General features: G+C 33.6%; 2 protein-coding genes across 2 annotated transcripts in view; one reads left to right on the top strand and one right to left on the bottom strand.

The window, feature by feature from the left end:
* The window catches only part of LOC144551637 (myb-like transcription factor family protein), a 40,745-nt gene that overhangs the window by 3,716 nt on the left and 22,107 nt on the right, over positions 1–14,922 (top strand). The gene's annotated exons all lie outside the window — the stretch shown is intronic.
* On the bottom strand, positions 1,591–13,222 carry LOC144551635 (hexose carrier protein HEX6-like). Its single transcript, XM_078299695.1, has 3 exons — positions 12,893–13,222; positions 11,428–11,747; positions 1,591–2,922 (listed from the first exon to the last, which is right to left on the bottom strand). The coding sequence occupies exons 1-3, from the start codon at positions 13,026–13,028 to the stop codon at positions 1,870–1,872; spliced, it is 1,509 nt and encodes a 502-aa protein (XP_078155821.1). The 5' UTR covers positions 13,029–13,222; the 3' UTR covers positions 1,591–1,869.

Here is a 14,922-nt window from a genome sequence, read left to right as displayed (position 1 = left end):
TCTCAATGCACTATTAGAGATTAACCAAAACAAGGCTTTGATTTAGTATATATCTCATTCCAATCTCATTGCAAAATTATCAATGTTATGGAGTTGGAATTCAGCGTATTGTTGCTTAGGTTGTCAAAATTGTTGTAACTTGGGTTTCTTATGGAGTAGTGAACTGAGCACTGCCTGGCGATGGGTGCTCTTCATGGCCATGGTTTTTCTCTGTTTACATTCTTGCATCTGATGTTTACATATCTCGAAAAACCATGATAGTGATTGACCGGACAGGGCTGTGGTTTCTCAGATTTTCATGTATTTGGATGTAAGCCCCCTCTCATTGACATCATTATATTCTTTGAAAAAGCATTATCCAATAATGGCAAAGCTAAGAGGACATTCAATTTTGTACAAATGCATATACAGTTGGCTAATTAAGATGAGATATCTAAAAGGAGGGAAAGGAGGGGGGTTCAAATGCTTTCATTTTTTGTGTCTTCATCATGTCTCTATTTTTAAAAACTAAAATAACTCAAAGTTTAAAATTTAAACGTCAAAATAAAACCATTAGATGTGATTTATGTTATTTTTTTTATGTGTCCATAAAAAAATATAATATTTTGATTTTGCTTTTATGTGAATCAATAAGTTAAAAAATTAACGTCTAAAAATTATCCACATTAGTATACATTTTTACAAGTTCAAGATGACAACCAAAACAAAGTTAAAATGCCATAATTTTTTACACATGCATAGATAAAATGATATATTTTATATCCAATGGTTTTATGTTTAATTTTGAGATTTAAATTTTGAGTTATTAAAGTTTTAAAAAATAGAGGCATAATAGAGACACAAAAAATGAAGTCATTTAAACCCTCTTCATCTAAAAGATGTGAACCTAATATTGCAACCTAGATCGATCATAAGAGGATTATAGGATGGAGAAAAGTAGGCCAGGAGGGAAAGGTGGAGAAAGAGGAAAGGCTGAGGAAGAAAAATGAGCAAAAGCATAGCGGGAGGCGTAGAAGACGGAGTGCGGAGAAAGAGAGGCGGAGAATTTAGATATTTAGGCTGAGACGTTGAGAAAGCGAAACAGGTATCAACGTAAGAGATTCATATCACTAAGAACCGTTGTTTACAAATCTGATGGATGAGAAAAACCAGCACACAATGAACAGTGAAAAACCCACCGCAAATAATATATATAAAATAGATATCCATATTCGCTTAATCAAATACGAACAAGGATATGATTTCGGCACTGTTTGACTGAATCCGTTTTGTTTACAATCTCTACTGTATACTGTATATACTGCATTAAGTATACTAAAAATCAGAGTTCTAAATAGTGTGCTATAGCGTTTTCGGTTCATAAAAGCTATAGCATCGCAATAATGACATAGCATTGTTTTTCTAACTGTTCCTCTATGACGCGAAAAGCGCTATTTAAACCTTTGTTAAAAATACATCTATAAACAGGTATATCTGGCACTCAAAAACTAATCAGAAATACAAAGCTTTCTTTTTACCAGCATAAACTGATACCAATTGTTTTGTTCAGACAGATGGATTAATAAAAAAGTCACTCTTCAGACAGAAAGATTGATTAAAAGTTACTATATAAGTTTGTAATTATAGGGAAAAATAACCCTTTTAACAATGTAAAGTCATCTAGAACTAAATCATACCAAGGATCAACTACGGATAGTGGTAGACAGTACAGTAACTTAGATACACAGACATACATGCACACTATCTGTTGGTAAGAACAAATACCCGATACCGAGATATATATATATATTTCTTCATTAATTTAAGAACTTAACTTCAGATTTATATCCCTGGATCATTTTCTTTTCGCAAATTTGCAAAGAGCGCACTCTACTTTGTTTCTTCCTCCTCGACAATCTTCTTCCAAAACGGGTGGCGCCTCCAGATTTGATCCATTTGCTCCAATGGCACTTTCTTCGTTTCAGGCAACAAGAAATACACGAATGCTGTCATAGCGAACAGCATCCCTGTGAAGAAGAAAAATGTGCCAGCCTTCATGTGGCACAGCATTCCCAGAAATGTTTGGCCAATTAGAAACGTAGCTAGAAATAGTACAGCAACAACGATACTCTGCGCCGCCGACCTGATTTCCAGAGTAGATACCTCGTTTGGTACCAGGTATGTCAATGGGCCCCATGACCATGCAAACCCAGTGACAAGGACACATATAATTATCAGAACCAAGTATGCATAGTCCTTTTCCATGCTTCCATAATCCTTCAGTTGTGAAAAGAGGATGCCTCCAAGTGTTATCTGTGATAAGATCATCTGAATACCACCAACAATAAATAAGAATCTGCGACCAAATCTGTCGACCACGACCATGGCTATGATATTAGCTGCCGTGGCAAAAAGTCTCGTCACCACAGATGAAAAGAGCGCTGAGCTCTCCTTGAACCCGATAGTGCGAAACATAACGGGTGCATAGAAGTTAATCACATTTATCCCCGTAAGCTGGTTAAAAAGTGGTATGACAATTGCCATGACAAGTTGAGGCCTGTACTTCCTCCTCAATATGTTTCGAAATGGATTTTTAATCGTACGCGAGATATTACTAGCGGCAATCAAGTCATCGAGTTCCTTTTGTACATGTGGGGTTCCCCTTAGTTTTTGGAGTATGATAGAGGCCTCTTCTATGTTTCCTTTTTGAATTGTGAAGCTCGGTGATTCGGGAAGGAAGATTGCTCCTATGGTTAGAAATGAGGCAGGAAGTGCGGCTAAGGAGAGCGAAATTCGCCAGCCCCAACCACCGTGGATCTTTTGAACAAAGTAGTTTAACACATTTGCAAATAGGATGCCGAGACTGATGGAAAGCTCGAACCCGTTATTGATTGCACCACGGTATTGTGGAGGCGCCATTTCGGAGAGATACAACGGAATAGACTGCATAAGAAGAAGGAAGTCATGAATCAGATAAACAATTGAGAGAAGGAATTCAATTCTTGATAGGATGCCAGTAATGTATTGTTATCCAGATAATTGTCTGCTGAAAAATCCACCTCAAATTTTCAATACATATATTTGATAAATAACAAAGCAAAAATCTCAAGCAGTGTCAATTATATTAGAATAATTTTGACTGATTGGCAATCAACTAACAACTTTGATGAAATCTAATGCTTGGCTACTTTCAGTTTCTTAATGGGAGAATTCAGAATTTACTAATTTAGTTATTGAATTCCCATACACACACACACACACACACACAAACAACTTGAGTCCCCAAACTTTTATTTACACCACATTGACCCATAAACTTTCTTGGAAAAACTAAGCTGGTTACCAAACTAGTTTTTAAGATTTGCAGAATCAGCTAATCTTTTAAATTTGCACACAACAATCAAGTTAGTCTTATTGTTGGTCATTCTCAAAAGGACCAACTAAATTTCTTTTTTGAAAAAAAAAAATCAGAACTAACTTTTAATTTTCAAAAATTGAAGACTGACTTTGTTTTTCAAAATTAAGAACTAGTTTGGTGTAAATTAAAATTTAAAGACCAAGTCGATTTTTTTAAGAAAAATTCAAGAACCAAACTTAAAATATCTCGTTCTTTAATCACCTCTGCTTTTGTCTTGTGGTCTTTTTGATGGGATCCAACCCAAATTCTTTCAGACCATCATGAAGACGTAATGTCCAATTTTAAAATAAAAAAAAAAAATGTCGGAATAAAGATTGATTGATATTCTTTTTTTCAAATAAATGAATGGAACTGTATTAATAATTCGGTCTTATTGACCTCTCTCCAATGGTTTAATTTCACTGATTTTTACAATTTATCACACCAACAGTCATATAATGTAAATAATCAAAGGAACTAAACCAATGATTCAGACCAATTGGTTCGATTCTATTGGCCTCTCCTCAATGGAGGGCCGAGTGGAAGAGAGAAAAGGAATGATAGGAGGGTCTGCAAATTTCGCAATCCCCACCACTGGGACCGAATCAATTTACGAATTTTATGTGGTGAAGATATGTTGCAATTTACGAAAAATACAGATGATCATTCCCAGCTTATTTTCGGATTTTATGAGGTGAAAACACGTTGCAAATTACAAAAAGTACCGAGATCGAATAGTCGATTGGTTTTAGAAAATATCGACCGGAAAAAAAAATCCATCTTATTTCTGACAATTTGATTTTGAATTTCTAAAATTAAAAATATTCAATTGTCTCCATAAAAAAAAATACTCAATTGTCTCCATATTGGATTTTAACAAGGCGCATCTTAAAAATGATATTCCAACTTATATATCTCCCCTTTTCATTTTGGTCCCAAGAATATACTACCTTGCCCCAGTTACAATCCTACAACACATCCCAACAAAAGCCTGAGTGGAAGGGGTCCAAATCACCCCAAAGAAAGACAGATATACTATACTATACATTTAGCTTTTTGATTCAGCTGTGGGTCACTTGGTCAGAGACCGAATTGTCTGCCCCCGGGGTAGAAAATTTCTGCCCCCAGAGTCACTGCTGGTGGGCCCTCATTTAAAAACAGTAACAGTACTTAAACCTTTTAACAGTAACCGGTCCCAACCCACAGTGACTCTGAAAGCAGGAATTTTTTGCCCCCTGAGAGGCAGGTGATCTGGTTCCACTTGGTCACACAAACAATGCCATGTAAGTGGTTGAGTTCATCCCCTCTGAAAACATCTACCTTTCACCTTTTCATTTTGGACCGTATGTGGACTCAAGATGACTCATTATTTGAGCCCCACAATTTTGTTTTTCCATGTGGGCACACGAACATCATGCCTTCTTGTCGCTTTTGTGTGTGTGTATTTTTTTTCCTTCCAAATCAAATTCTTTGTTACGTTATACATATTGTAACTTTCTAATTTGATGTGGTAGTTTTTAATTCAGTTTCAGAGATGTGAGAGAGTTTATTATTTAGAACTTATTAAGAAACTGTTTATAAATTACATGTTGATCAATTGACTGGCTCAAATTATTTATTTCTTTTAATTTGTTGCTGACATGACTTAATAGAAACTCTAAAATTAATTTTAGGGATGTGAGAGTTAGAAATTTTAGAGATCTTAATTTCTAAAAAGTGGTTAATAATTATTTAGAAACTCAGTTGAGTTTCAGGAATGTAGACGCTCTTAGTTGCATGCCTTAAGGCATGTTTTTATTGTTTATATACTTCTAAACAAATTTAAGAACATTGTCCCAGATGCTTATATAATGTTATTTTCCAGCTTAAAAGATATTTATTTATTTATTTGTCAAAAAATGAATACTGCTTCACATGCATAGGATTTATTATTAACAACAAACTTATTTGATAACCATGACAATTGACTAAAAACTTAATAAAATTAAATAAGTTAAATTAGCTTTAGTTTAGATAATGTGTATTAAATTTAGTGTACTTGAAAACTAACATGTCATTCCTCCAAGCAATGTTTTTAAATGCAGTTTTCATGTAGTATGCGACCGCATATACATATTTTCATACGGACTTATATATATAGATTTTAAATGAGAATTCACACACACACACACAGGTTGACTATGGTGAGCCATGGAGTAAAACACATTTGTACTTCACGCCATATTTTTATTTTGAAAGTCCAAACAACCGATCCAAACTATTAGATGTGATCTCTATATTGAAATGTGCTTGGAGACTAAATTTTACATTTTTTGAAATTTTTTTACTATTTATTAAGACACTTTGAAAATGATTGTTTTATTGTGAACAATAAAAAATAGTAAAAATTTCTGGACCGCCGGATCAGTGATTTTCAAAGTGGCTTAATAAATATTAAAAGAATTCCAAAAAATGTAAAATTTGGTCTCCAAGCACATTTCAATATGAAGAACACGTTAAACGGTTTAGATCAGTCATTTGAATTTTCAAAATAAAAATATAGTGCCATGAAGTACCAACTCATTTTACTCTATGGCTCACCGTAACCCATCTATCTATATATATAGAGTAGAACTAGGGTGTTCTTAAGCTCACCAAAGTATTTGGTGAGCTTGACTCCAAAACCCATCAAATCGGTTTGAAATGACAAATCCGAACCGTTACAACCCGCCTATTTTACGTGTGATGCGTCTACATGTGAAATTTTTAAACTTTCGAATTAGTTTAGTATAAAGTCAAGCGGTCAAAACATGTTCAAAAAATGAATGCACTAAAATTAATTTATTAACTTTCTAATTTTGACCAATTGACTTTGTACTAAACTAATTCGAAAGTTTAAAAATTTCACATGTAGATGCATCACACGTAAAATAGGCGGGTTCCAACGGTTCGGATTCGTCATTTGAAACCGATTTAATGGATTTTGGAGTCAAGCTCACCAAACACTTTGGTGAGCTTAAGAACACCCTAGTTCTACTCATATATATATATATATATATAAACAAGGAATTATTATTGACACAGATTTATATACAGATTTTAAAAAGAAGAATCCTGCTAACACATGCATAGACACATAGGAATTAATTATTATTGACAACAAACTTATTGTCAAGTGCCTTCCTTGTTTACATTTTTGAACATGTAGTGCATAACTTAAATTCTTAACTATTAGCTCTTAAGTCATGTTGTCAAACGAGCTCTTTGAGACCTAGGTCTGGCACAAAATATTTTTATTTTTATCTTAATCAAAGTTCAATAAATAATAACATTTGAGAAATATCATGAATAAATTTGAATAACAAAAAGCATGCGCTTATTAACTGTCTGGTTGAATTTCAATTTTTCTGGCATCGATTGTGGAAAAAAAAAACTTTAATTAAATAAAGATGTTAGGAGTTTAGCAATTTCTCCACCAAGGCACCAATATGAAAATAATCATGTCATTATGGATAAATTTTAGATCATTTAGTATAGATGATATATTACATGTTTTAGATTGAATCTGATTTCGGTTTGATGGTCATAATGATTAGGTAAGGAGCACTAACAAGATGATGTTTGATTTCAACTGTCTCATCTAAAATAGACAATTTCAAATATGACTAAAACCATCTATCTATAAGATCATTACAATTGAAGAGAGGTTTGAACTATTTGGTTTGCCTAGCTCATACGTTTTAGGCAATCCATTTTTTGTTTTTTAAAAGCAGAGAAGACAATATTAAAGGAAATTAATCACATTGTTATTGGTTTTGTTACAGTATTATGTGATATGATTCGCATGTTGCGTGATGTGTTTTATTCAATTAAAAATAACACATCACGACACATAACACAAAAGCTGATCACATCACAAGTTACATGCTAAATTTTCTAACATTGTTCTAATATATTAATTTATTTTGCAATGTATCATCTTTTTAGCATTTTTTTTTCTTCTTCTGTAAACTAGCTTAAAATCTTAAAAAATAATTAAATAGCCACATTATGTTTGATCAGACTGTTCTCTATCATTTTAATCAAGTCATATGGAAAAACTTCTGATCACAGATTGTAATGCGACGTCACGCCACCAACTAGGGTAAAAACGGAGTAGATAATATCTAATATGTATTTGACTCGTATTCGAAAAATTAGAGATGGATATCTGAAATACCCGTGTGGATATAGATACATATATGATTTAATGTTTCAATTATCCGTAATCAAATAGTAGATATATACCATATTGTTCAATATATATTATGAATATATATATATATATATATATATATATATATATATATATATATAGAGTAAAGCTAGCGTGTGACATGCTCACCAAGAAAGTTTGGTGAGCATAACTCCAAAAGTATATCGGATCGACGTCAAATGTCGAATCCAAACCGTTGAAATCCATGTACTTCATGAGTGATGCATATACATGCAAAATTTTGAAAGTTTCGAGTTTATTTGCTACACGGTCAAGTGGTCAAAGAAATAATAAAAATTGAATATATAAAATAACTTATAATAAAATGTTCATTTCTTTGACCACTTGACCGTGTAGCAAATAAACTCGAAACTTTCAAAATTTTGCATATATATGCATCACTCATGAAGTACATGGATTTCAACGGTTTGGATTTGACATTTGACGTCGATCCGATATACTTTTGGAGTTATGCTCACCAAACTTTCTTGGTGAGCATGTCACACGCTAGCTTTACTCTATATATATATATATATAGTACGGCTAACGCGCTTCCTCTAGCATATGGGCCGAAATGCTTCCGGTGGAAAGTTGAAATTTCAAAATCCAAAAAGTCGATCTGAACTGTTCATTTTCTTCTCCATATTAATATCTGCTTGTAGACCAAATTTTACATTTTTCTGAAATTTTTTACTATTTATTAAGCCAGTTTGAAAATCGCTGATCCAACGGTGGCTTACCAAACAGTAAAAATCAGAAGCTACCGTTGGATCAGCGATTTTCAAAATGGCTTAATAAATAGTAAAAAATTCCCGAAAAATTTAAAATTTGGTCTCCAAGCAGATATTAATATGGAGAAGAAGATGAACGGTTCAGATCGACTTTTTGGATTTTGAAATTTCAACTTTCCACCGGAAGCATTTCGGCCCATATGCTAGAGGAAGCGCGTTAGCCATACTCTATATATATATATATATATATAATATTCACCATTGTAGTTTTTTTAGTAAATGTTGGAGATCAAGCAATCCAATTATTTCATACTCTTGTTATTACAACAAATTTCTTCCATTCGGGTTTCGAACATATAATCTATTACATAGAAATCATGTGCATTTGTCACTAGACCAAATGCTGATTCTTTATTCATCATTATAGTTAAATAAATATTATAAACTTTGATATTTTTTGTATAATATTTATATTTCTTTTAATAAATATCCGATCTGTAACTACTGTATTCGTATTTGTTGAATATTCGGTCCGTATCCATATTCGAAAAATAAAAACGAATATGAATATGATTTTATCCACTATCCGCAACCCATCGTTGAACTTTTGTTAAGGCCAGGTCCGCACCAACTTTGAGGAAGTTGCATCCAAGAGGAAACGAAGGGAATTTTTTTATAAACCATAAATAGAAAAACAATTTTTAGGGAACCAGCATGATTGTTTTTTTTTTTTGAAAAACCACAAAGACCGAGTGGAGCATTCGGTCTCCACTTTTTTTTTTCTCCAGACCGAATGCTCCACTCGGTCTCACTCTTTTTTCAACTTTTTTTCAACTTTTCCGTGCGGCAAACGGTGTGGCATATGTTTTATGTATATGTATAGAGAGTGACTTGAAATTTCAAAATCCAAAAAGTCGATCCGAACCGTTCATCTTGTTTTCCATATTAATATGTGCTTGGAGACCAAATTTTACATTTTTCTGAATTTTTTTACTATTTATTAAGTCACTTTGAAAATTGTTGATCCAACGGTGGCTTAACAAAACAGTAAAATTAGCAGCCACCGTTGGATCAACAATTTTCAAAGTGGCTTAATAAATAGTAAAAAAATTTAGAAAAATATAAAATTTGGTCTCCAAGCACATATTAATATGGAAAACAAGATGAACGGTTCGGATCGACTTTTTGGATTTTAAAATTTCAAGTCACTCTCTATACATATACATAAAAGGATTATTCGGATCTTATGTGGCCGAATCTGTGAAAAATTGAAAAAAATGGTGAGACCGAGTGGAGCATTCGGTCTGGAGAAAAAAAAAAGTGGAGACCGAATGCTCCACTCGGTCTTTGTGGTTTTTCAAAAAAAAAAAAACAATCATGCTGGTTCCCTAAAAATTATTTTTCTATTTATGTTTTATAAAATTGATCCAAACGAAGAGCAGTTGGCCCGAAAAATTGTCTTTTCCGCCTTCCACCAATCTGGGATCATTCGCACTGTCTCGATCACGAATTAAATGAAGAAGACTGATCGTGACTCCATCTATGTCGTTTGTCTATGGAATCCTGAGTTAAAAGATGAATCTGTATCCTCCCAAATAACGAATTCGTGTCCCCTCAAGTTACCTGACTGAGTAGAATTGAATCAGACGGTCTGAAAATAGTAATTTTAACTTGGCACGCATCTCAAAGCACAAATAATATTGTCCCCTACTGCCATCCCGATCACCCATTGGCTAAAATTAAATCTGGGCCGTCCATTTCAATTGTGTTGAGTCAGGTACGGAGGACACGGATCCCCAAATAACTGCCTGAGTACAAAATGACCTCTATTGAACTTTCAACCGAGCGATTGAAATTTGGTGTCTGTATAAATATAAGATGACTGTTTTCGAAATTCGTGTCAGATTAAAATTGACGACTCTGATTTAATTGTACTCAGTCAGTTATTGCCCTGGATTTGAATTCGTTAATGAATTTCTTTTGAATTTATCTTAATAAACCCGTACTTCAATTACTCAGCCATTTACCATCAGAATTAGAGTTGATTTGATGGGCATTTGGTCAAATTTGATTTGATGTCCGTTAGAGCTATCCAATATGCATCAAAATTTGCTTGAACAACTTTAAAATATGCACGGATCAAGTACACACAAATTTTGATACAAACCACACTTGTAAAAGTTGTGAATTACATTTTGGCCCATCTTAAGAGCATCTCCATCAATGCAATTGATTAGCAATTGCGAGACAGTTGTTAAATTGAAATTAGCTACTAATTGCAAAATAAATGCATTTATAAAAGAGTAGCAATTGAAAGTAACCACCAATTTTCTTGAATGAAAGTGTTTTTGAAAGGGTTCTATATTTTTAAAAATAGAAATGAAACCATTGATAGAATATATTCGGAAATTTTGGATGCGAATTATTTGCGTGTCACAGTCGGACAATTTTTTCTTTAACAATCCTTATCAAGGCGATTTTTTCTATGGGTATTAATTGATGCATCACACTCAGCACTGACTTAAGTGCAATTAAGTCAACAGTGAATTTTAGATGTAATCAAACATCATCATACATTCATTCCAAGCAAGACCTTTCAAGTCAAGGCTAGATTGACTACTAAGGCCGCCTTCTACGTATACCACTAGTGTTGCATCATGGAAAATCTGGTTGGGAAAAATCAAGCTTTACTCTACTTAAAATTATTATGATTACCACCCAATTTAGAGTTCTTTTATTAAATAATATCCCACTAAGAATTTAATAAGGGTGTGTTTGACAGACGGACGGGAATAGGAATAGGAATGGGATTGCAAAATTTTTGAACTAAATTTTACTGTTCACGTGGGAAAAAAAAATTCAGTATGAGTGATTTTTTTTTCCCACGTGAACAGTAAAATCCGAACAGTAAAATTCGAACACTTACCTACCTAAGTGTTTTTGGTTTAGACATGTTCGGATCTACTGTGACACTTACCTACCTATATATAGCCTGTATTAGCTTACTGTTATGCAATTAATTTATGATGTAATATTTTGTTTATTGAGTGTGGATTAAAATTTTGCAAAATAAATACGAGTATTACCTGATTAGTGAAGCCAAGGCCGACGCCTAACAGAACCCGACCTAGTATCAACATGCCGACATTAACGGCAGCACCTCCCAATGCGGAGCCAATAATAAAGACGCTCCCACCAATTAGCATTGATGCTCTTCGGCCGAGCGTCTTGGTGACCTTTGATGCACAAAATGCAGCAATGAGGCCAGCAATGTAGAGGGAGGAGGTGAACACCATTAGCAACTGGTTGTCAAACTGGCAATAGTTGCTCGTCTTACTGTCGGCTCGCTTTTTCTCGACGTCCGGAAAAAAATATTTTAGGAAAGAATCCATGGATGTTAAACCACCTATATGCATAAGCAAATGATTTGATATTATTATTATTTTTTATTCCTATATACAGAAGGAGAAGCAAATATTTTTTTAATACTAATTATTATTATTTGTTGACATCTGTTAACTTTAATTACTATAAAGTAAAAGGTATTTCTAGTGTACAAGTATAATTTTGTAAATCTTTTCTTGCTGATGCTTGTGTACATATATCTTTATACATAAGAGACATTTTTCCAAGTTTAATTTGCTATGGAGAGAGAAATATTTATTTTAAAATAACAATTTATAAAGTAGGACAATTTTTACAAAAAAAATTGGACAAAAATTAGTAGTTTTTTCAAAATACAAAAAAAAACTATATATACAATGAAAAATAATATGGTAAAATTATAACTGTTTATAATTTAGATATATCAAACATATTTTATATAAAATATTTTATACAAGAAGAGAAGAATGAGAATATAATAATAAATAAGGACAAAAAAAAATCACATGGATAATATGACATGCATGATTAAAAAGCTCAGAATCCTAATCCTTTTCAACTATTTATAATTTTAGAATATAAAATTTCAGGTGGGGTTGTTACATAAGAATGGTTATTAATTTGTAAGGCTCAGCTGGTAATTTATTATATTAGCAAATCTTAAATTAAATATTTTTTGCTTAACATGATATATACAACAACAAATCACCAACCGTTAATTATTGACATAGGGCCAAATAATTGACATATTTCTCTAATAAATCGATTTAATCACCGCCAGTAAAAGATACCATGATATAATTAGAAAAAGTTATAAGCTAAATAAACATAGAATAGGTTAACAACAAAGTAACAATATAATTAGCAGAGTTGCAGTGTATATATAGTATAGAGATACTATTTTAGTAGAAAAATGTCAAATATCTCCATAAATACACACTGCTTTCCAGTTCACGTCCCATGCCATGTGACTCACTCGACCTCTGCATGCTGGGCCCACAATCCTATTTTTACCTAACCAACTTCCTCTCCCTTATCAAATAACTGGAGATGTCCAGTTAGGCGGTTAGCATGACAGTTCTCCTTCCAAAACCGCCACCGTTCCAAAATGTTATCCAAATTTTTTTGCGACATTTTGTTAGTAAGGAGGCGAGAATAATTAATTACCTGAGATGCCGAGGTCATAACCGAAAAGAATACCACCGCTCCCGGCGACGATGCAAGAGAGAACAACAAAAGAGGTGACTCTACCATTGTAACCTCCGGTGACTGGACCTCCTTCCACCACGAAACCTCCTGGCATTGAATTGATGGAGAGGTGTTTTGTGTCCTAATTGGAAGAGAGAGTGGAAAGACAGAGAGATGGAGAGGTGTTGGGTGGCTATATATGGGGCGCGATAGAGAAATTTAGAGAAACTTTGTATTATTAGAGTCTCTAGAAGACTGAGCGACGTGGATGTCTCTGCTCAATGCCAGAATCCATAATAGAGAAAGACAGAGAGAGAGAGAGAGAGAGAGAGAGAGGGATCTTTTTACGGACTCGAATTGTAAAAGGTGAAGGGGTAGGTTGGTAAATAAGAGGAGGGACTAAATTTGAATTTCATCTGAGCTGGTTGTGGTATGGATGTTGTCGTTGCCTTCATATTACAGTAATACAATCTGTGTTATCTCAGCGACTCAGCCTCAGCCTCAGAGTCAGTGCGTTTGAAAGGAATTGGTTTGGTTTGGTAGGGACTTCACAGTTGACAGTAAACACTTAAAACACTTGCTTCCAAATTCAAATTTTAAAAGAGGTCAAATAAAAGGGAAATCAAATGCCAGTATATATAATATAATCTGTCTATATCATATAGTTTAATTCTCTTCCTCTCTGCTTGCCTTTCCCTCCAAATTCGGAAACACAATCAGTTTTGATAAGAGATACCAGAGTTTACACCCCAAGAGTTTATACAAACTTCACCCAATACAGTTCACTTTCCAGTTTTTTAGTACTAAACAAGGAAATTAAATTTTTTTTTAGTAACGACTAATAGATACTAATTCAAAACTTCTACTTCATTAATTTTGGCACTAATCCGAGAATAGCATTATTTTTTGAGCTATTCGATATTTGGATGAAGTAAGAACAATACTAATCCACTATTCTTTGTTTGTCTTATAATATGAGTTAGCTCACTCTTTTACTAACCCAACCAAAAGTTGGATTAGCTACTATTCTCAAACTCGTAACTCGCTCATAACTCGCGCGCTAACTGCTCGCTTTAACTTGCTTATTTACAACTCGAGTCAATTCCAACTCGAGTTGGCTGACTCGTTTAATAAATGAGCTGAGTTTGAGCATATCCCGACTTCCTCATTAATAACTCGAGTTACACAAAATTCATCACAATAAATCTCATACCCTTCTAAATGACTCCTAAGTTATTGTTTGGATTTTGTTAATTTTTGTAAGGAGATGCAAATATGAGGAGACAAGGTTTTTTTTTTTTTTTTTTGTTTCTATTTTCTCTATTGCGTTACTTACAAGAGTGAAGGTTGACTCTTATATACAGTCTATCTTCTATTTTACCGTTGGTACTCACTATTGGTACCTAACGGTACAGTCATTTAATTCCCCTAATAACACTTCTACCCTTTTTTTTTCCTATTTTATATTTCTACCCTTTTATTTTTAATTATTCTCAACACGCCCCCTCAAGCTAGGATTATAGATGTCGAGTAATCCTAGCTTTCTTGTGATTTCTTTGAACGGTTTTGGATCCAATCCTTTAGTGAAAACATCTGCTAATTGATTCTCACTCCGAACAAATGATGTTTCTATTTTCTTTGCTTGAACCTTTTCTCGAATAAAATGACAATCGACTTCTATGTGTTTGGTCCGCTCATGAAATACGCGATTTGATGCAATGTGACGTGCCAAATTGTTGTCACAATACATTTTCATGGGTTGATCAAAGTTGATTCCCATGTCTTTAAGCAATTGTTTGAGTCATATCAATTCGCTTGCGGTTGATGCCATGGCTCGATAGTCCACTTCCGCGCTTGATCGTGCCACGGCATTTTGCTTCTTACTTTTTCATGTGACTAGATTTCCGCCTACAAATGTGTAAAAGCCAGTGGTGGATTTTCTATCAAAGCTACTGGCCCAATCTGCATCAGAATAGCCACATATTGCGTTAGAGTTATTATTCTTCATC

This window comes from Carex rostrata, chromosome 3 (genome assembly GCF_964058835.1).
Source record: "Carex rostrata chromosome 3, lpCarRost1.2, whole genome shotgun sequence".
Lineage (NCBI taxonomy): Eukaryota > Viridiplantae > Streptophyta > Magnoliopsida > Poales > Cyperaceae > Carex > Carex rostrata.
This window is presented reverse-complemented; position numbering and strand designations above follow the sequence as displayed.